The sequence below is a fragment of the Chiloscyllium plagiosum genome, unplaced genomic scaffold (assembly GCF_037043375.1).
Source record: "Chiloscyllium plagiosum isolate Xiang-an unplaced genomic scaffold, Cpla_swu_hap1 HiC_scaffold_31, whole genome shotgun sequence".
NCBI lineage: Eukaryota > Metazoa > Chordata > Chondrichthyes > Orectolobiformes > Hemiscylliidae > Chiloscyllium > Chiloscyllium plagiosum.
The window spans coordinates 22795621-22819825 of NW_028270169.1; the positions used below are offsets into that span (position 1 = coordinate 22795621).

At 42.0% G+C, this 24205-nt stretch overlaps 1 protein-coding gene across 1 annotated transcript in view; it reads left to right on the forward strand.

Annotated features, from left to right (window-relative positions):
• LOC122564002 (EF-hand calcium-binding domain-containing protein 5-like) overlaps window positions 1-24205 on the forward strand; it is a 174815-nt gene that overhangs the window by 146947 nt on the left and 3663 nt on the right. The window contains exons 17-19 of the mRNA XM_043718422.2: window positions 2560-2810; window positions 7079-7299; window positions 14017-14113. Coding sequence (XP_043574357.2) covers window positions 2560-2810; window positions 7079-7299; window positions 14017-14113 — 569 coding nt within the window. The remainder of the gene's footprint in view (window positions 1-2559; window positions 2811-7078; window positions 7300-14016; window positions 14114-24205) is intronic.

Genomic DNA, 24205 nt, shown 5'->3' on the forward strand with positions numbered 1-24205 from the left:
GGGAATGAAGTCTGGCTTCTTTTTGATTTGGCCCAAACCGTAGCAATGTGTTTGACTCCTAACTGCTGTCTGTAAGGATCTGCATGTGACAGTGTCAGCATGTTATATAGCTTCCTGGCAACACAGTATATACCTTGGATTGAATACCTTGCTGCAGCATATGGAAGCAAGGAGAGCAAGATGCATACAGGGTAATGGGTCCTGCTGACACCATTGCCTTCATCCAACACCATCCCCATTCTTTATATGACCAATGTTTATAAAAGTGTTGTAAATGAGTTATTATTTATGTTGAGCGCAGGGATATGTATAGCACACAAGGAACCGATGAATAAGGATGTCCAAGGATTAGGCACCCCGCAAGTCGATGTCCTCTACAATGCATAGGTCTGTGTATAATGTTGTTTCCTTTTAAAGGCCCTCTCATGGGTGGGTCATGCAGCTCTAATCCTTACAGCTTAAGTCAATCACCCTTTAGCTTGAGTATGGTTGCTATCATTTTCTTTCCCACTGTGCACTTTCTGTTTCCAGCACAATGGAATACGACAATGATTGCTCCAGCCAGTGCCTTCCAGTCTCTATGTTTACATGTTGGTGAGCTCAAATATCTAAACATCTAATTTTTGATAGCCCTTCTCATGAACCCCATAGGCTTCTCACCTCCCCAGGTCCCCACCAATCACAAGCCTACAGCTGGTGTCCATGGATTGTGCCCTGATTTGCAACATGGAGCACATGACGAGCTGAATTCACCACGTACCTGTTCTGTTTTTCATAATCAGATTTCTCAACATCTAATAAAAGCAAATTACTGCAGATGCTGGAAACTTCCAATGCAATTGCAGAAGGTGCAACACCTGCCCCATTACCTCTTCCATGCCAACCATCCAAGGCCCCAAACACTCATTTCAGATTAAGCAGCATTTCACTTGTACCTCTTTCAATTTGGTCTATTGCATCCGTTGCTCCCAATGTGGTCTCCTCTGTATCGGAGAGACAAAACGCCGACTGGGTGATTGCTTTGCTGAGCACCTTCGGTCTGTACACAATCAGGTCCCAGACCTTCCCATGGCTTGCCACTTCAACACACAATCCTGCTCCCATGCCCACATGTCTGTCCTTGGCCTGCTGCAATGTTCCAGTGAAGCTTAACGCAAACTGGAGGAACAGCATCTCATCTTCCGATGAGGCACGTTACAGCCTGCTGGTCTCAACATTGAATTCAACAACTTCAGATGATTCTCCCATCTCGACCCCTCTGTTTTCATTCTGCTCCATCATTTTATTTTATTTATTTTATTGATTTAAAAAATTTTTTTTTCACTGTTCTGTACCTCTTATTTCTTGATTGTCTCTCTTTCTCTCGCTCCCCACACTCTCATCACCTTTTCCCTCTTCTCTTCTCCTTTTGTTACCTTCTCCCCTGTTTTCCATTTTGCCTCTGCTTCACATGCCCCCCTATCCCCCACATATTTTGTCACATAGCACTGGCTTCAGCCTTGGTCATTCACAGCTCCTAATCTCCCTGTAATCTCTCTTTGCACTGTCATTATCACCTCTTTATTGTTACCTTTGCTTTTGGAGCCTAGTATAAATACCTCCCTATTTCTCCTTTTTTTAGCTTTGACAAAGGGTCAATTAGACTCGAAACATCAGCTCTTTTCTCTCCTTACAGATGCTGCCAGACTTGCTGAGATTTTCCAGCATTTTCTTTTTTTTGTTCTCTTAATGTTTCTACTTAATGTTTTAGAATTGGAAATACCATAATCCGAACAGTAAACAGTGCAGTAAATTGTGAGATTTAAGGTAGTTCTTATTCACAGATTCAGGCAGAACCTGTTTGCTCCATATGGGAGTTAGTTTCTTGTTCACTATAAAGAATAATAACATCCAGGTGAGTGTAGAATGGGGTTCATTGCCTTGCTGACATTTCCAGGAGTATTCTTGAATGGGGAGAATTTACCCGAATGACGCCAATGATAAAATGATAACACTGAATTCTTTCCTCGAAAAGAAACATTTGTTTGTTTTGTCCTCAGGATATGGGTGTCACTGACAAACCAACAGTGATGTAATTCCCTAATCTTGCTGCACAGGAGATGGTTTGTCCGCTCCTGAACAGCTGCAGTTCTTGCTTTGATAGTAATTTCTGGCAATTTTACAGTACAACCAAAGTAGCATGACAGACCTCAGAGACTATTAAATCGAGCTAGTTATTTATAAACCATACCAGGTGGGGTGGATAAGTTCTCTTCCTTCCTTCCTTCCATTTATAAACCAGTTCCCCTTTTGAAGATAATTAAGCAATTTTTATGGGAAGTTACTAATTTTATTGAATTTAATTTCACAACTTGCTAAAATGGTATTTGAATTCATAACCATTGGAATAATAATCAAATATCATATTAGCTACAGAGCCATCATTTTAACAAGAGGCATTAAGTCTCCTTTAGTGGGTGACCATCAGTATCACAGTAGTTAGACAATAATATAGCTGATTGCTCTATATTTAGAATGTTGCACATTTTACAACTGATATTCAGTGTGTTTTTCAATCAGAATCTACCTCTTCAGATGTGCTGATACTTCAGAAGTAATATTTGCTGAGACATATAAGGCAAGGCACATTTGTGTACCTGTGTGGGATTTGACGGGGAGAGCTCTTGCTGTACTTGATATTAATCTTGATTTGCGAAAACAACTCTTGGCTCATGAACACAAAGGCCTCCTATTGATGCTGAAGATTCTTCATGAAGCCTGCAACACAATCCTAAAGGAAGCTGCGGGAGCTCCACAACTATGGATCTTAGGTGGTGCTTTTTAATCTGTTCTTATTGCTAAGGAGAAAAATAACATAACAAGTTTGAATCTGAGAGATAGATGCATTGTTTTTAACTGGGGCTCCAAACGGTTATTATCTGGAATGTGCTGTCTGTGAATCTTTTGAGGACAGTTTCAATTATGGCTTTCAAAAGGGATTTTGCTAAGAATCTAGAGGGGAAAATGGCAGGGCTACACACTAAAAACAAGAGAGTGGAACAAGCTCTTGAGTTGTTCTTGCAGGGAAATAACTGAGTGAGCTTTTTAGCTGTAAACATGTTACGATTCTGCCTGAAAATGTGTTGCTGGAAAAGCGCAGCAGGTCAGGCAGCATCCAAGGAGCAGGAGAATCAACGTTTCGGGCATGAGCCCTTCTTCAGGAATAGTACAATTCTGCCTCACTTGCTGACAAAACCAATAGTGTAATTCCAATTATCAAATAACTCTGGAGCAGGAAAATCCCATTTTAGGAATAGGTTGAATTCCATGACCAGCCATTTGATTACATGATCAGCAGAGTGCTCAGAGGTATTGGTCACCTGTGGTTTAGCACATTCCCTTACTCAAGCCCCACACCATAAAGGTGGCATACCAGATGAAAGCGGCAAAATAATTGTGACCTAAAATATGCCATGCTAACAAGTTAGCAGTATAAATAGAGAACCCCAAACTTCACTTCAGAAGATCAAATCATTTGACAAGGGACTTAAATCCAAATTTTCCAATCATGTGAGAGAAAAGGATCAATTCCAGGTGTCAGTGCACAATTACCTGTTCCATTTTCAGTTAAAGTTTTGGCTTGCAGAGTGTTTGTTTGGTCCTTACCTTGCCTTTCTGGTCCCCTGTTGTATTTTATGGCTTCAACATTACAAAGACACTGAAATAAGTGATCTATTATTTGGAATTAGTTAGTGAATTATGTCTGTTTTCATTTTACAATTGGTTTTTCATTCTTACATTCTCTTCCAAAAGCCTAGCAACAAAACATGTCTTGACTGTTTATGCAGTGTTTCATTGAGCATGAAGTGCTGCCCAAATAACTTATATCATTCTGTTGTCTACACTTTAATTTTAAATAGTTAACACAACAGTGGAAGTATTTTTTTAAATAACCCTGGAGTTATAATGCTGGCAAGTGAGCTTTTATTTGCTACCTTAGGAAAGTAAAATTGTTTTTGTACTTTGAATTATTTTGGTCAAAAGGCTAGGTTCTCTGGATAAAAGGTATTTTTCATTAAATTATGCTTTTCTATAGGCCATTCAATCCTGCTGTACACTCAGTATGACCATGGGTGGTCATCACTTCAATGGTTTTATACGGTCATACTGTCACAGAATCTTACAGCACGGAAACAGATGCTTCAGTCCAACCAGACCATACCGAACTTAATCCCAAACTAAACTAGTCCCACTTGCCACCTTCTAGCTGATATCCCTCCAACCTTTCTTATTCATGTATCTATCTTTTTATCCTCACACTAAACCCATATCCCCGTATATCAGTAATTATCTCTTACCACCTAAGAGATATCCTGTACAAAGTTACCAAAGTGAATAATCTCATTGGTTATCATATTCCATCTGCCAATTTCTTACCCAATCACTGGGCTTGTTCGAATCCTCTTGACGGCTGCTTGCAATATGAAAATGACCCATTTATTCCTCCTCTGTTTTCTACCTGTTAAGCCAATCCTTAATCCATACCAGTACATTACCTCCAATGTACTTTAGTTTTGCTCACTAACCTCCCATGGCAATTTGTATCAAAAGTCTTCTGAACCTTCAGGTATAATGTCCACTGACTTCACATTATCAATTCTGTTAGTAATATTGCAAAAACTCCAACATGTTCATCTAACATGATTTCTCATTCACAAATCCAAGATGACTGTGTCCAGTGAAATCATTATTTGCCAAATGTCCATTTATCTCATTTTTTTAATGATAAATTCTATCATTTTTCTTACCATTGCTATAAGACTAACTGGTCTGTAGTTCCCATTTTATTCGTCTCCCCGTTCTTAAGTAGTGGATTAACATTTTGTGACATTCCAATTTGTAGTAAACTTTCCACAGTCTGTAGAATGTTTGAAGATGCTCACCACTGCGTTCAATTATTCCATAACTGCCTCTTTCAATATTCCGGAGCACAGAACATCAAGTCCCAAGGACTTATCAATCTTCAGTCCCATTAATTTATCTAACACAAACTTCTTATTAACACTAATTTCCTTCAATTTATCATTCTGTCTAGTCTCTTAGATCTCTAATTTGGGAGATTTCTTATACTTCTTCAATGAAAATAGACGCAAAATGATGATTTAGCTTCTCTTCTCTTTCTCTCTCCCCCACTATAAATTCTCCTGAGTCTGCCTGTAATGGATCCACGTTTGTCTGAGCCAAACATTTCGATTATTTATTTGACTTATTTATTGTCATGAGTACCTTGTTACAAAACACAGTGAAAAGTGTTGTACAGTGTCTCCAGTCTCCAGGGTCAACTTAAAACACAGAAACATAAACCAAAGCATAGATTATAATGCCAGAAAAATGAATAAATAAAGAAAGACCTTTTTTCTTTTTTGCTTTTTCTGTCTTTTCTGCATTTTTGAAGTATTTAGTCTATTTTAATGCTTTTTGCTGGTGTACATTCATATTCTGTTGTCTCTTTCTTTATCTTTCTTGATCCACCCTTGCTAATGATAATCAAACATCCTCCCAATTCTCAGGCTCACTATTATTTCTGGTAATTTAAAAGCCTTTTCTTTAATCTTATACAGTCCTTAACTTCTTTGTTAGGCACAGTTGATTGATTTTTGTTTAGGGTGAGGTTAATGCCTTGATAAAGCTGCATAATATAGTTTAACACACTTATAGTAGTTCTCCCTGGTACAATTTGTTTTGCAAAAATTTTAAATGTCACAACTTAACTGGGAAGAGGAAGCCAATAATCATGCCCCATTTTCCACAAGCTGTCACAAAATATATAAAATCCCAACTAGACTGCCAAGATTACCAAATGGCCTGACTCACTGCTACTCATGGCAAAATCTATTCACACCAGGTTTCATCATTAACAAAAAATAACTTGAATTATTGTAACCCAATAAACCTTGAAAAGAAAGAGTTAATAATCTACTACTACTACTACTGCTACATGACTTAAACAATTTCCTTTTAATATTCCCAACAATACACACAGCAAATGTTCGCAATTCCGTCAGAAAAAAGATATGGTTTAACACAGATATGAGTGGGAGAAAAAAGACAACAAAAACAAAATTTATATAAGATCAAAAGTCCAACTGTCAAGGGAGAGTTAAATTGTCTCTCCCAATTCCTTTTGATTTCAATAATGACAGCAAGCTTCTGTCTGTAAACAATGGTCATTCTTCACTTTGATTGTTAATTTTATGGACCTAGATCTTTTTCTCTCTAGAATTCTTTCTTGGAAGTTTTCTTGCTTTTTCTTTCTTTTCACCACATGGAGAGAGAGAAAGAGAAAGATATTTTCAATTAGTAGGCTCTGAATTATCTGGCTCCCATGCATTTACAATTTAATGACAAAATGCAGCTCAACCAATCAGACAGCTGTTGTCCGGGTGACCTTTCTTGACTCAAAGACTCTAATTGCAATGCTAAGTAAAAGAATCGCTCAATACTTTGAAAAATAATGTTGTCGTTAATAGATAAAAATGTATACCACAAATTGTAAAACTGTCCCCCTATTTCAGCTACATAGCTGACAAACTTCCACTTCAGTTTATAGTCACAAAAAAGAAAAAATGACCCTTTCTAGAAGAAATAAATTTTATAATTTTTAAAAATGCCCTTGCAACAATAATGAATTAAGCAGCATGATGGCTCAGTGGTTAGCACTGCAGCCTCACATCTCCTGGGTTCGATTCCCACTCTGCGCGACTGTGTGGAGTTTGCACGTTCTGCCCATGTCTGTTTGGGTTTTCTTCGGGTGTTCCGGTTTCCTCCCACAATCCAAAGATGTGCAGGTTAGGTGAATTGGCCATGCTAAATTGCCCATAGTGTTAGGTGCATTAGTCAGGGGTAAATATACGGTAGGGAAATGGGTCTGAGTGGGTTACTCTTTGGAGGGTCAGTGTGGACTTGCTGGGCCGAAGGGCCTGTTTCCATACTGTAGGGAATCTAATCTAATCAGTTTGATGTAGAGTTTACGACAATGGCATAAACAAATGCTTGCTTCCTTTCACTGACGTATTTTTCTTTTTGCTCTTCCCAACAGCTGACCGTGATAATGAAGAAAGGCGGGCAAAACTGCTGTTTCACCAAAAAATGTTGCAGGAACTGAAAGAAAATATTAATGATCTGAGTGACAAGTCACTTGCAGAGTTCAGGAAATCCAAAAGGCCTCCATTAATGGCTCATGATGTCTTTAGGGTTGTGTTACATATCTTGCAACCAAAACTAGATGTGGAAAACATCACCTGGGATTATTGCAGAAAGGTGAGCGTAAACGCATCCAGCAGTTTCAAAACTGTAATGCACATTTTGTTGATTTGTTGAACAATTAATTCATGGCTCCCTCTGCTGGTAAAGAAGGAAGCCACACAGTCCAGCAAAGCCTGTATCAAATTACCTAAAGTCATCCAAAACAGTATTTGGGTTATTATAATTGGCCTAATCATTACCTCTCTTTCTTAAAATGACCACTCCTCCAGTGACACCTTCTGTGTGTTTTAGCTTTGATGCCCCCTTTGCATTGTTGATGAGCCTGTCCTCTCGCCACCAAAACTCAAGATTAAAGAATGACCTCGTGGTTGAGGTGCAGGAGTGACTGTCTTCCAACAAAAATTGGCAAGGCAAGAAAACCTAGCCTTTGAATTGGCCATATGTTAATTTCAGTTCAGGAAACTCTGATATGTATGACACACTTTACTAGTTTGAAGGCACTAGACAAATTAAAATTGTTGTCACACAAACAAACCTGTTTTGGTACACTATTGGAGAATTTCTTGAAGGGGTGGGTTGGTAAAACCTGTGTCCATATTAAATAATATATTTTTCATGAGTGTTTAGAGCTTACCAAAACAAAATATCACTAATGCAGCATTTCAGATGTTCAAATGAAAGGTCATTTAATATGAAACACCAGTCTGGATTTTCATCCTTGTGGTGGATATTGGAATTTGAGGACAATTCCCAGTTTAGTCCAACTGCCTTGGATGAAAGTGTCCACAAAGGCAGGGTTTTCATTGTTTAGGGTAGGGGTTGGACTGCAGTCAGGCCGCAAAACACATGGACTGACTTTGGTCCAGTTAACATTTTTAAAGTAAGGTACTCAAGCTCTCACTTCTCACACAGACCCATACAATGCCTATGTTTCCCCATGCCAAGAACGCATGATAAAGTTTGGCAATTCAAGTGTTGAAAGACCTGAGCACCAGTGGAAACATTGCTTGATTGACAACTTTAGCTCTTTGATCTCCTTCTGTCAGTCAAACTTTGTTTAGGTACACACGATAAAGTGATTTCAAGTGTTTGCAGTTTCTGCTGATGCAATAGCAAAGCGTCTGGACATTTGATAATTTTATTAGCCTGTTATAAAAGCAGTTTATTTTTAAGAAAATGGGAAATATTTTCAAGGAATAATTACTTTAAAGCTTTTTTTTTCATTAAACAGGAACCATTCTCACTATAATATTCATTCTATGTGATATATATCTTGGCATGGGGCCATTACCACCTGGTAGTAATGGTGGGGTGAATGAACACATTTGGCATGATTCTCCAAGGGCTGGATTGAGAGGAATAACTTGGCATGGAAGCGTGACGTGACAAAATAGGTGACTGAAGGGGCATACCTTCATTTGGGGAGCATGAGGAGGTATGGGATGGACTGAGATACATACCTTGGAATTGGGATGACCTTTTGACCTTACCGTTCAAATGGTATTTTCTTGCACACTATGCTTCACAACATTGCTGAACCATCAGGAGTCATGACTCTTTGAAAAGCTGACCCAAATCTATGGAAGGTATGGAGGAATAGGTCATAGCCTAGCTCCGCAATGAGATCTGGTTGGAGTGCAGGTCTCAGCTACCATTTTCATCCCTGACTCCCTAATTGCCCTTGAGAAGGTGGTGAACCACTACAGTCCATATATAGTGCAGGTACTCAGAATGCTATTACGAAGCAAGTTCCATGCTGTACAGGACATTGTTTGGCCACTGTTGGAATAGTGTGTGCAATTCTGGTCTCCTTCCTATGGGAAAGATGTTGTGAAACTTGAAAGGGTTCAGAAAAGATTTACAAGGATGTTGCCAGGGTTGGAGGTTTTTGAGCAATAGGGAGAGGCTGAATAGTTGAAACTTTATTGCTGGAACAGCACAGCAGGTCAGGCAGCATCCAGGGAACAGGAGATTCGACGTTTCGGGCACAGGCCCTTCTTCAGGAATGAGCAGAGAGTGTTCAGCAGGAGAAGATAAAAGGTAGGGAGGAGGGACTTGGAGGAGGGGCGTTGGAAATGTGATAGGTGGAAAGAGGTCAAGGTGAGGGTGATAGGTCGGAGTAGGATGGAGGCGGAGAGGTCAAGAAGAAGACTGCAGGTCAGGAAGGCGGTGCCGGGCTGGAGGGATTCGGCTGAGACAAGGTGGGGGGAGGGGGGATGAAGAAACTGGTGAAGTCCAAGTTCATCCCCTGTGGTTGGAGGGTTCCCAGTCGGAAGATAAGACGCTCCTCCTCCGACCGTCGCGTTGTTGTGGTTTGGTGGTGGATGAGTCCAATGACCTGCATATCCTCGGTGGAGTGGGAGGGGGAGTTGAAATGCTGTGCTACAGGGTGGTTGGGTTGGTTCGTCCGGGTGGCCCAGAGGTGCTCTCTGAATCGCTCCGCAAGTAGGCGGCCTGTCTCCCCAATATAGAGGAGGCCACACCGGCTGCAGCGGATGCAGTAGATGATGTGGGTGGAGGTGCAGGTGAATCTGAGCGGATATGGAAGTTTCCTTTGGGGCCTTGGAGAGAAGTGAGGGGGGAGGTGTGGGCGCAAGTGTTGCACCTCCTGCGGTTGCAAGGGAAGGTGCCGGGAGTGGAGGTTGGGTCGGTGGGGGGTGTGGATCTGACAAGGGAGTCGCGGAGGGAGTGGTCTCTACGGAAAGCTGATAGGGGAGGGGAGGGAAATATATCCTTGGTGCTGGGGTCTGTTTGAGGTGGCGGAGGTGGCGGAAGTGACGGCGGATGATGCGCTGTACATGGAGATTGGTGGGGTGGTAGATGAGGACCAGTGGGGTTCTGTCCTGGTGGCGGTTGGAGGGGCGGGGCTCAAGGGCGGAGGAGCGGGAAGTGGAGGAGATGCGGTGGAGGGCACCGTCGACCACGTCGGGGGGGAAATTGCGGTCCTTGAAGAAGGAGGCCATCTGTGTTGTACGTACTTTGAACTGGTCCTCCTGGGAGCAGATGCAGCGGAGACGAAGGAATTGGGAGAATGGGATGGCGTTTTTACAGGGGGCAGGATGGGAGGAGGTGTAGTCCAGGTAGCTGTGGGAGTCGACTCCCACAGCTACCTGGATCTACTACAAACCAACCGACTCCCACAGCTACCTGGACTACACCTCCTCCCATCCTGCCCCCTGTAAAAACGCCATCCCATTCTCCCAATTCCTTCGTCTCCGCCGCATCTGCTCCCAGGAGGACCAGTTCAAAATATGTACAACACAGATGGCCTCCTTCTTCAAGGACCGCAATTTTCCCCCCCGACGTGGTCGACGGTGCCCTCCACCACATCTCCTCCACTTCCCGCTCCTCCGCCCTTGAGCCCCGCCCCTCCAACCGCCACCAGGACAGAACCCCACTGGTCCTCATCTACCACCCCACCAATCTCCATGTACAGCGCATCATCCGCCGTCACTTCCGCCACCTCCGCCACCTCAAACAGACCCCAGCACCAAGGATATATTTCCCTCCCCTCCCCTATCAGCTTTCCGTAGAGACCACTCCCTTGCGCGACTCCCTTGTCAGATCCACACCCCCCACCGACCCAACCTCCACTCCCGGCACCTTCCCTTGCAACCGCAGGAGGTGCAACACTTGCGCCCACACCTCCCCCCTCACTTCTCTCCAAGGCCCCAAAGGAAACTTCCATATCCGCTCAGATTCACCTGCACCTCCACCCACATCATCTACTGCATCCGCTGCAGCCGGTGTGGCCTCCTCTATATTGGGGAGACAGGCCGCCTACTTGCGGAGCGATTCAGAGAGCACCTCTGGGCCACCCGGACGAACCAACCCAACCACCCTGTAGCACAGCATTTCAACTCCCCCTCCCACTCCACCGAGGATATGCAGGTCATTGGACTCATCCACCACCAAACCACAACAACGCGACGGTCGGAGGAGGAGCGTCTTATCTTCCGACTGGGAACCCTCCAACCACAGGGGATGAACTTGGACTTCACCAGTTTCTTCATCCCCCCTCCCCCCACCTTGTCTCAGCCGAATCCCTCCAGCCCGGCACCGCCTTCCTGACCTGCAGTCTTCTTCTTGACCTCTCCGCCTCCATCCTACTCCGACCTATCACCCTCACCTTGACCTCTTTCCACCTATCACATTTCCAACGCCCCTCCTCCAAGTCCCTCCTCCCTACCTTTTATCTTCTCCTGCTGAACACTCTCTGCTCATTCCTGAAGAAGGGCCTGTGCCCGAAACGTCGAATCTCCTGTTCCCTGGATGCTGCCTGACCTGCTGTGCTGTTCCAGCAATAAAGTTTCAACTTTGATCTCCAGCATCTGCAGACCTCACTTTCTCCTCGGAGAGGCTGAATAGGCTGGGGCTATTTTCCCTGGAGCATCGGAGCCTGATGGGTGACCTTATAGAGGTTTACAAAATTATGAGGGGCATGGATAGAGTAATTAGGCAAAGTCTTTTCCCTGGGATTGGGGAGTCCAGAACTAGAGGGCATAGGTTTAGGGTGAGAGGGGAAAGATATAAAAGAGATCTAAAGGGCAACTTTTTCACAGAGGGTGGTACGTGTATGGAATGAGCTGCCAGAGGAAGTGGTAGAGGCTGGTACAATTGCAACATTTAAGAGGCATTTGGATGGGTATATGAATAGGAAGGGTTTGGAGGGATATGGGTTGGGTGCTGGCTGGTGGGACTAGATTGGGTTAGGATATCTGGTCGGCGTGGATGGGTTGGACCCAAGGGTCTGTTTCCATGCTGTATTTCTCTATGACTGTATGACTCTATAACTCTAAACTAGTGACAAAGCTGGGAAAGACAGGTTGTGGGCATTGTGAGGGGGTGGTGCATATCTGGAGGAAAGAACAAAGGGGAATGTCTATGACACATGAAATACAGGAATGACTAAACAACTAAAAGGATCATGGACCAGGCAAATAGGCGGTCTTAATGGAACAACTTCAACAGCAACGTAGAACATAGAATGTTACAGCGCAGTACTGGCCCCCCCTCGATGTTATGCCAACCTGTGAAATTAATCTGATGCCCATCTAACCTACACCATTCCATTATTATCTATATGTATGTCCAATGCCCATTTAAATCTCCTTAACATTGGTGAGTGTACTACTGTTGCAGGCAGGCCGTTCCACTCTCTCTGAATAAAGAAACAACCCCTGATATCTTTCCTAAATCTATCACCCCTCAATTTAAAGCTATATCCCCTCATGTTAGCCTTCACCATCTGAGGGAAAAGGCTTTCACTGTCCACCCTATCTAACCTCTGATTATCTTATACATTTCGATTAAGTCACCTCTCAGCCGCCTTCTTTCCAACGAAAACAGCCTCAGTTCCCTCAGCCTTTCCTCATAAGACCTTCCCTCCATACCAGGCAACATCCTAGTAAATCTCCTCTGAACCCTTTCAAAACTTCCACATCCATCCTATAATGTGGTGAACAGAACTGTATGCAATACACCAGGTGCAGCCTTACCAGTGTCTTGTACAGCTGAAGCATAACCTTGTCGCTCCGAAACTCAATCCCTCTATCAATAAACGGCAACACACCATATACCCTATCAACCTGGGTGGCCACTTTCAGCGATTTATGTACCTGGACATTGAGATCTCTGTTCCTCTACATTGCAAAGAATTTTACCATTAGCCCATTACCCTGCATTCCTGTTACTTCTTCCGAAGTGAACTACCTCACACTTTTCTGCTTTAACTCCATTTGCCACTTCTCAGCCCAGCTCTGCATCTTATGTATGTCCCTTTGTAACCCACAACATCCTTCGACACTATCCACAACTCTGCCTATCTTAGTGTCATCCGCAATTTTACTAACCCATACTTCTATGCCCACATCCAGATCATTTATAAAAATGACAAACATTTTTGCATTTATATAGTGCCTTTCACATAATAAAAATATAAAGATGAATCGAGAGTAGATGTAAATGGTTCCAGCAGAAAAGCAATAGGAGAGGAAGGCATGACAATTCTGGCAAAGGGAAGTCTTCTGTGACACAAGACAAAGGTTGATGGATGAGGGGCTACTGATTACTTTGCTACCAGTATACCAAGGGATCCTCAAGTCAAACATCAGTCTAAACATCCTCCATTCAGGATAGTTCTGATGCAAATATTCCCCAAACCCAGTACCATCTGTCCTAAGAAAATTGTTCACCTGGCTCAGATTGAAAGTTGTTAAACTCACGATGGGTTATTTGTATGATAGTCCCTTCATTCCTGGTATTAGCCTAGTAGACCTTCTCTGGACTGCCCCCAATGCCAGTATGTCTTTCCTCCAAGGGCAGTATACTACTGCAATGTGATCAAGATCCGGACTGCAGGATTAGTTCCCCTCTGACATTATGTGTGAATAGTACTAGAAAATCACAATAAGTCCATTCTTGCAAACTGTTGTGATTTTCAAAAAAAAAACCCTTTCTATTTAGATCTAACATATATTCCCAATAGCCTACGGATTTAACTTATGATGAGCTGAACTTAACATTACGTCAACATAAACCAATACAAAATTACTCCAGGCAATTAATAAATAATTTAAAAACGCTCCATATGTCATGTACGTTGCAAAACTGCACTACATTACTTTACCAAGATCTGAAAATGTTTCATTATTGACACTTGCCTTCTATATATAATAGTTTGGAGTCAATGTTAATTATCACTCTGCTGATCTGACATCACACAATTCCTAAATTTGTACTATTAATGTATTTTTGCTCTTCTCCTCTTAGAACATGAACAATGATTTAGTTGATCAAATCTGTTCCTTTGATCCTGTTGACGAGAATGTTCGTGTAGACAATTACCTTTTGTCTCTCTACTTTAAACGTAAGATGTGCTATTTTTACACAGAATATTGAAGAGTGTAACATCAGCACCACATAAAACATTGAGTATAATTTCTGTCCATGAATTTACATGGTCAAGTTTAATAAGTCTCATCAAATGAACATAGAACTTAAGCTCCACAGCACTTAATCTGCATTTGCACCTTGCAGACCTCCATTGAAAGGAGTGCAATCTCAGCATTACCAAATTTATTCTTTGCGATTTACTGCAGTTTAACATTTAATTTGCTATTGCAAAACATTGTTATTTTGATAATGTAATGCAAGAGTATACATACTCTAAATGTAAATACTGCCTTTAATAGTTATGATGATGCTGCTCCTTTAACAAGGTCATGCTGTCCTTGGCTTTCTTTTGTAGAGGTCATAAAAGCAGCAATTCTGAAAAGTCTGGGTTTAACCACTTGAGAATGCTTTCAAGTTTAAAAATAAACACTTATACAATGAAAGGGGAGTGGCCAGTTCTCCCTGCTCAGTTTTTCTCCAGTTTGGTTTTAGCAGTCTGGCTATTCAGAGCTGCTAGTCAGTCAGTTTTGAGGCTGCTGGTTCAAGAAACAGCTACAGGGAAGAAGGTGTTCCATGCTGAATCTCTCTGCCATATACCTCTCTCCTGTAAGACCCTGTGTTTGATTTTACCTTTTTTGCCAAGTGGTGTTTGTGGGGATTGCTGCAAGTATTTGGAACAGCATTATTACGTTGGGATAGTCTGTTGGGTTTTCAAATAGGTTAAGTTAATCTATATTCTATTTTCTTTTATTTGTGTTTCATTTGGTAATCTTGCAAATAAGTTCTGTTTTGTTTAAAACTAAGTGGTTGGGCAGCTGCATCACCCCCAGAATATCCACTCTACACCTGCTTAAAATAACCAGCAAAGTTAGGGTTACTTCCGTGAAATGTTTTGAGGCGGTCTGGCCTGGTCCATAACAGATTGGGGCTCTTTCTGGGATTTGTTCCATTGTTCCAATTGGGATTAGGGTTGCTGGAGTCAAAGGCAGTGAGTGGTACGTGCTAGTGTCTTTTGTTCTGCGTGTTGAATATGGTTGGTTTAAACAGTGCTTGGGATGGCAATGGCTCTTTCAGTTCAGCAAGAGTTTTCTGGGGGGTGGAAGAAATGACTTTGGGGGTTTTGCAAAAGGTGATTAAGATCAATTTGCTGGAAGTAGCAGACAAGCTGGAGTTGGAGCTGCCACCTTCCATGAGGAAAGGAGAGATAATTACAGCAATAGCTCAGCTTTTAAATTTGCTGGAAACACCATCAGAATCTTTAGAGATGGCTAAAGTTCAAGTGAACATGAAGCAGCTTGAGTTAGAGGCAAAAGACAAGGAAAGGGCAACAGAAATGGAACAGTTTGAATTATGATTAAAAGCAGAAGAAAGAGAAAAAGAATGAATCGGGGGAGGTGATGGCTTGGTGGTATTATCACTTGACTACTAATCCAGAAACCCAGAGTAATGTTCTGAGGACCTATGATTGAATTCAATTTTTGTTTAAATCTGGAATTAAGAGTCAACCGATGACCATGAAACCATTATCAATTGTCAGAAAAACCCATCTGGTTCACTAATGTTGTTTAGGGAAGGAAATCTGCCATCCTCACCTGGTCTGGTCTATATGTGACTCCAGAGCCACAGCAATGTGGTTGATTCTCAACTGCCCTCTGAAATGGCCTAGCAAGCCACTCAGTTGTATCAATAAGGAAGTCAACAATAAGGAAGCTAGGAAGTCAACAAAGAAATAAAACGGGACAGACCAGCTGGCATTGATCTTGCAACCAGAAAAGACAATGCCAAAAACACAAATAGCCCTGTCAACCAAGCAAAGTCTTCCGTACCAACATCTGGGGGTTAGTGCCGAAACTGGGAGAGCTGTCTCACAGACTAGTCAAGCAACAGCCTGACAAAGTCATTCTTACGGAATCATACCTTACAGATAACACCCAGACACCACTATTACCATCCCTGGATATGTCCTGTCCCACCGGCAGGACAGACCCAGCAGTGGTGGTGACACACTGGTATACAGTCGGGAGGGAGTTGACCTGGGAGTCCTAGATATTGTCTTTATTTTGAATTTGCCGCTTCCGGTTGACAAGAAATTGTGCGCCAGTCCTAGACATTGAATCCAGACCCCTTGAAGTCACGTTAAACATGAGCAAGGAAACCTCTTATTGCTTACCACGTACCATCGTCCTTCAGCTGATGAATCAGCACCGTCCATGTTGAACAACACTTGGAGGAAGCACAAGGGTGGCAAGGTAGCAGGAGTGAAACAGACTGAAGCAGAATGTAGTAATTCATGTTTGCATGTTGATAGTCAATGTAAATTATATGTATATTGTAGAATACTAACAATATAAGCTTAAGGGTTATTAAAATGAAGCCATCTTTGGATGTTGATGCTTCCTTTTTTAAAGGGGGGAGGTGTGACGAAGCTGCTCCTTTAACAAGGTTGTGTTATCCTTGCCTTTTTTTTCAGAGAGTTCGTAAAAGCAGCGACTCTGAAAAGTCTGGGTTTAACTATTTTAGAACATTTTCAAGTTTTTAAAAAAGACCTTAGACCATAAAAGGGGATTGCCTAGTTGTCCCAGATCAGCTTTTCTCTAGTTTTTTTTGTTTTTTTTTTAGCAGTCTGGCTGTTCAGAGCTGCTAGTCAGTCAGTTTTGAGGCTACTGGTCCAAGCAACAGCGACACAGAAGAAGGTGTTCCATGCTGAATCTCTCTGCTACGTCTCTCTTCTGTAAACTCTGTGTTTGATTTTCCTTTTTTTTGCCAAGGAGTGTTTCTGGGGATTGTTGCAGGAATTTGGAACAGCCTCATTAAGTTGGGATAGTCTGTCGGGTTTTTTGATAGGTTAAGTTAATCTGTATTCTGTTCTCTTTTGTTTGTGTTTCATTCGGTAATTTTGCAAATAAATTCTGTTTGTTTAAAACTGAGTGTTGGGCCAGCTGCATCACCCTGGAATATACACTCTACACCTGCTTAAAACAACTAGCAAAGTTAGGGTCGGGGCTACTTTCTTGATATGTTTTGAGGAGATCTGGCCTGGTCCATAACATAGACGACAGTCCACTTCTTTTTTTTAAAAGTTAATTCAGAGAATGTAGGCATCACTGGCTGAGCTATTGCCTAATGGAAATTGCCCTCAAGAAAATGGTAGTGAGCTGCCTTCCTGAACCTCTGCTGTCCATTTGGTGTAAGTACAACTATTATATTATTAGGGAGGAATTTTCACCCAGCATCAGTGAAGGAATGGCAATATATTTTCAAATCCGGATAATGAGCAGCTTGACGAGTAAATGGTGTTCCAATGTATTTATTGCCTTTTACCTTGTAAATGGGTATGGTTGTGAGATTGAAACTTGCTTTCTAAAGAGCCTTGGTGAATTTCTGCAATGCATCTTGTAGATGGTACACACTGATGTAACTGAGCGTCGATGGTGGAGAGAGTGAATGTTTGTGGCTGTGGTACTAATCAAGTGTGTTGTTTTGTCCTGAATGGTATTGAGATGCTTGAGAGTTGTTGGAGCAGCATTTCATTCAGGCAAGCGTGAATTATTCCATCATACTCCTGACCTGTGCTTTGAGATGGCCAAAGAGATTTAGGAGATGAGTTAATCACTGAATTAAAAAAAAACTGAAGGGTGGATCATGGCAAATAATTGATTCTGTAACTGACACATGACAAAGATTATCATCGTGATAGAGGAGAAAACTTGTTTTTAATTTCAAAGATAATTAATATTCTGCACTGTCTATGAGTATGAAATATTATATTACTAAATGTGGGCTTTTCTCTGGACCAAACTACTCTGGCTTTAAATCTATTGCTGCACCATCATTGCCACATGACATAGTTGTTTGTGTAATTCATGCCACAGTTTGAGATTAATTACACTAAGTCAGGAACATCCTGCTGAATGTATCACTCTTTCATTGTTAGTGGCAAGAAGGTTCCAGTAGTTTATTTCTACTGTTTTTGAACACATTGTCACTACCTTTCTCTGTACAGAATTTTGTATTACAAAATAACTGAGGATCTTTCAACTTTCAAGAATGAAATTCAGATCAATACAAAGCTCTTATCAGCTAGGAAACATATAATCTCATAACTTTCACTCTTTGGTCATAGGTTAATGTGAGTGCTGTTATCGAGTTTCAAACTGAAATAGAGGCTCCAGCTTGGTTCAGGCATCTTTACTTCATCACTAAATTAAGTAATGCTGTTTCAGTGAATGATTTAAATATATAATCCCTTTGCTTTTGGAAGCTGTGATCTGGAGTGCAGTGGAATCCATGGTACGGTTCCAAGGCTATGGTGCAAAATGCTCTCTGCTTTTATTTCAGAGACACTGACTGCTTTAACTGAACACATTTATTCACATGCATCCATGATATTATTAATTCTTTAAATTGGAAGCTGTTTACTGTGAAGTACAGTTGACGACAGGAGGTCTGCCTTGGGTAGTGTTCAAGTGCCTGTTCAGAATTCAGGAATTCTTGACAGTTTGGGAAGGGGGTGAAGTTCTGCATGTTGCAGGTTGTGGACCTGGAGCTAATCTCTGAGCAGTCTCTTGTGGATGCTATTCACAGGATTTCAATAATATAAGAAGCTCCATCAAGTGCAACAACATTTCACAAAATGAAAGAAAATCAGAAATATCTGGAAAATCTCAATGGGTCTGGCAGCATCTGTGGAGAGAAAGCAGAGTTAACATTTCAGGTCCAGTGACCCTTCCTCAGAAAACCATCACTGGACGCAAAACATTAATTCTGATTTTTCTCCACAGATGCTACAAACCAGCAGAGTTTATCCAGCAATCTCTGTTTTTGTTTCAGATTCCCAGCATTTACAGTTCTTTGTTTTTGTTTTGTTTCGCAAAATGAATGTAGATTCTAAAGGTAAACAGCGTGCTCTCAGGATCAAATTCCTAGCATTCCACTGTGTGTAATCACAGATAAAAGGAAAGTACTGCCCATGTTGGAAATCTGAAATAAACATAGAGAATGCTGGAGAAATTCAGCATCTGTGGAGAGAGAACCAGAATTAAGAACTCAAAAAGTTTTGGAAAATAAGCTCTTTTTAAAGGTTTTCACAGAGGTAGAGGAGGGTAAGAGGGGAGATGGTGCAGAGGTCCAGTGCAAAAGGCAAAGAGGCTGTTAATGTAAAGAAAGAAAAAATGATGTAAAATGGGTGTGTAATATTGAGATTTTTTTATTAATCTATTAATTAGAGTCACAGAGTCATAGAGATAACAGCATGGAAACAGACCCTTCGGTCCAATCTGTCCATGCTGACCAGATATCCCAACCCAATCTAGTCCCATCTGCCAGCACCTGGCCCATATCCCTCCAAACCCTTCCTATTCATATACCCATCCAAATGTCTCTTAAATGTTGCAATTGTACCAGCCTCCACCACATCCTCTGGCAGCTCATTCCATACATGTACCACCCTCTGTGTGAAAAAGTTGCCCCTTAGGTCTCTTTTATATCTTTCCCCCACTCACCCTAAACCTATGTCCTCTAGTTCTGGACTCCCCAATCCCAGGGAAAAGACTTTGTCTATTTACTCTATCCATGCCCCTCATAATTTTGTAAACCTCTATAAGGTCACCCATCAGCCTCTGACGCTCCAGGGAAAACAGCCCCAGCCTGTTCAGCCTCTCTCTATAGCTCAAATCCTCCAATCCTGGCAACATCCTTGTAAATCTTTCTGAACCCTTTCAAGTTTCACAACATCTTTCCGATAGGAAGGAGACCAGAATTGCATGCAATATTCCAACAGTGGCCTAACCAATATCCTGTACAGCCGCAGCATGACCTCCCAACTCCTGTACTCAATACTCTGACCAATAAAGGAAAGCATACCAAACGCCTTCTTCACTATCCTATCTACCTGCGACTCTACTTTCAAGGAGCTATGAACCTGCACTCCAAGATCTCTTTGTTCAGCAACACTCCCTAGGACCTTACCATTAAGTGTATAAGTCCTGCTAAGATTTGCTTTCCCAAAATGCAGCACCTCGCATTTATCTGAATTAAACTCCATCTGCCACTTCTCAGCCCATTGGCTCATCTGGTCCAAATCCTATTATAATCTGAGGTAACCCTCTTCGCTGTCCACTACACCTCCAATTTTGGTGTCCACTAACTGTACCTCTTATGCTTGCATCCAAATCATTTATGTAAATGACAAAAAGTAGAGGACCCAGCACCGATCCTTGTGGCACTCCACTGGTCACAGGCCTCCAGTCTGAAAAACAATCCTCCACCACCACCCTCTGTCTTCTACCTTTGAGCCAGTTCTGTATCCAAATGGCTAGTTCTCCCTTTATTCCATGAGATCTAACCTTGCTAATCAATCTCCCATGGGGCACCTTGTCAAACGCCTTACTGAAGTTGTTGTGAATTTGTAATTGTCTTTGTGTTGAATAGGTCGAAGAAAACTATAGTAGTCATAGTTAAAAATCACACAACACCAGGTAATAGTCCAACAGGTTTAATTGGAAGCACACTAGCTTTCGGAGCGACGCTCCTTCATCAGGTGATTGCGGAGGGCTCGATCGTAACAGAATTTATAGCAAAAATTATAATTTCAGTTACATCACACTGCAAACAACCACCTGATGAAGGAGCGGTGCTTTGAAAGCTAGTGCTTCCAAATAAACCTCTTGGACTATAACCTGTTGTTGTGTGCTTTGTAACTAAGGAAACTATATATCAGGAGAAATCCAACAATGCAGTGAGCAATGAGATGATATTGTCCATGACTCCACCCGGTGGTCTAAATACATTGTTTTTATTTAAATTTGCTCTTCTCTCGTTTTCTGCCATTTATTCCTCATCCAAGTGACTGTTGCCTTAATTTATCATGAGTATCTGCAGCTAACATACATTCAGACTGGCGCATCTAAGCTGAACAGCATGTCTTCTGAGTTGTATAAGACTTGCTATGTTTCAATCACAGCAGGTAGTAGCCATTTCACTGTCAGTGTTTGCTCCAAGCAGAGATTGTGCTGGCAACCAGAGTGGAGTCACACTGATGTCACCTTTCATTTCTCATGATCAGGCGAATGTCAGTTTCAAAGTACAACAGCAGCCTCTGCAGGTGGAATAAAAACCATAAAACCAACACAGTGAGTTTTGAAGAGGAGTCACATTCAACTTGAAATTAGCTCTCTCTCTTTATGATTAGACTAGATTCCCTATAGTGTGGAAACAGGCCCTTTGGCCCAACAAGTCCATACTGACCCTCTAAAGAGCAACCCACCCAGACCCATTCCCCATTTTACCCCTGACTAAACCAGCTAACATTATGGGCAATTTAGCATAGCCAATTCACCTAACCTGCACATCTTTTGGATTGTGGGAGAAAACCGGAGCCACCTAAGAGGAAACCCATGCAGACACAGGGAGAACGTGCAAACTCTACATAGGCAGCTGCCTGAGGCGGGAACTGAACCCAGGTCCCTGGTGCTGTGAGGCAGCAGTGCTAACTACTGAGCCACTGTGCCACCCCATGTTGCTGAGGATACTGGTATGTCAAAAGGTTGGCTTTACTTGCGTGTTACGTTAGGCTGTATTAGGTCACATTTGTGATTATATTTTCCAAGTGCTGAGATTCTGATTTTTGCCCTTGAAAAGGAAAAGCTGTTTCGGATACAGAGAGAAAGGAAATCAGAAAAAGTGAACACGCACCTTAGAAAGTTTCAGTGGCACTGGCTACTTATTTTCCTTTCCAGCAGTATACAACACAACTTACGTTTATATACACGTTTTTACAATCAACCTGTTCAGACATGTTATGATATATCTAGACGTAGGATTTGAATCCAGGCTTTCTGTCCCGAAATGTAGGGACCTCTGTGCCATAAGACCCTTCAAGTTACATCTTTATAGTGGATATAATGGTCAATCTTAGTGAACAGGCAGAACAGTATCTATGTAAGGGCAAACTGCTGAAAATGGGAAACACAGTTCCAACTTGCGATCTGACTGGGACAGGTCTGGCTTTGAATGGGTAATCTATAAATGGGGGCAAGGCAGCTATCTTAATGCTTAAAGGGGCTGTGTCTCATATTCCGTCAATTTGAATATAACAGCTGCATTGAATTGATTTGAACTAGCCTTATTGTCGCATGTTCTCACATGAGTTGAGTGAAAAGTTTACAAGCCGCCATTAATAGTGCCATCTAAGGTACAAAGATGCCCGGTTACAGGTGCAAGGCTGGATTTCTGGGACTTGGGGCAACCCAAAAGCTAAAGAGATAGGCAGTTGCCAGCGGCAGCAGGGAAATGGCTTTGTGACATTGATTGTGGACCTGAGCAATTGGGGTGTTTTGCCTGGACCAGCAAGCAAACTTATCACAATTTACCAACTGCTCACACCATCTCCTGCGATCTGCCCTTTCCCCTTTAATCTGTTATCCCACCTTCAATCTTTCATCAACATCCAGATCCATAATATCCCCTACCCCATTCACCACCTTGTGATCAACCCTAATCCCACTCTACCCTAGGTTTCTCTCCCTCTTTCACTGCTGATTCCAAATCCCTACACCTCACTCCTCTCAGCCCCACCATAATTCTTGATCCTGTTAGTTCTAAGAAAATTTCTCCAGTGGCTCCTGACTGCTGTCTTGTGGTGTAGTCATCCTTCAACCTGTCCACATGTCAGGAAGGAAACAGTTAAAAATGAATTCTAATGAAGTCCTTCAATTTGAGGTTCCCAGGTTTCCCAGCTACTCACAGGCACCTTCACCCACTCTGAAAACAAGACCAGCATCTTGAAAGTACTAAAATGTTCCTAAATTCCTTATCTTTAAAGGTCAGACCTGAAAAGGAAGTAAAATCAGATGAAATGACCAAAGTTATTAGAGTCCCTACAGTATGAAAACAGGTCCTTCAGCCCAACATGTCCACACCAACCCTCTGAAGAGTAACTCGCCAACACCTATACCACTACCCTATATTTACCCCTGACTAATGCTATGGGCAATTTAGCATGGTCAATTCACCTAACCTGCACAGCTTTGGATTGTGGGAGGAAAAATGGAGCACCTGAAGGGAATCCACACAGACATGGGGAGAATGTGCAAACTCCACACAGATATTTACCTGAGGCTGGAATCGAACCTGGGTCCCTGGTGCTAACTACTGAGCCACCATACTGCCCTGCAAAGAGCTAGGCTTTAAGGATGATCCAATGGTGGGAGAGATGGAGCAAAATGGAAATGACTGAGGTGAGAAGTTTAGTGTTTGCGAGACAAGTACTTAAGGAATCATCTAATAGAGAGAAAACTAGAGAGCAAGGTGACATCCAACAAAGGAAACAATGACAACTGATGAAAAGAATCAAATTGAGCACTCAGACCTCTTAAAACATCAGATAGCTTTTTAAAAAAGCTACGAAATAGTTACAACACCAACTTTGCATTTATGTAGCACCTTTGAGATAGTAAAACACTCCAGACTGCTTCTCAACTGGGTTATCAAACAAAATTTGAACAAGCTACTTGGGAGATATTGGAAAGGTGACAGGCTTGATCAAAATGGGAGGTTTCAGGACTTGACTTAAAGGAAGAAAGAGAGAGCAATAGGGAATTGGTGGGGTTTAGGAAGGAAATTCCAGAGTTCAGGTCCAAAGCAGTTGCAGACACAGCCACTAATATTGTAGTGATGAAAATTAGATGCACACGAGGTCAGATTTAGACATATGTGAAGATAATACCTTGGAGGGATCTGAGAAAAATGGATGAGAATTTTAAAGTTAAAGCATCACATACACAGGAGCCAAGCACAGGCATGAGGGCTGACTAAGACTTGGTGTAAGTTAGAATATGAGCAACAAACTTTGGTGTGAATTAATGAATTAGAATCCCTACTGTGTGGAAACAGGCCCTTCAGCCTAAACCAACCATCTGAAGAGTATCCCACCCAGACCCATTCTCCTACATTTATCCCTGACTCATGCACCTAACCTATGCATCTCTGAACACTATGGGCAATTTAGCATGGCCAATTCACCTGACCTGCACATCTTTGGATTATGGGAGGAAACCCACACAGACAC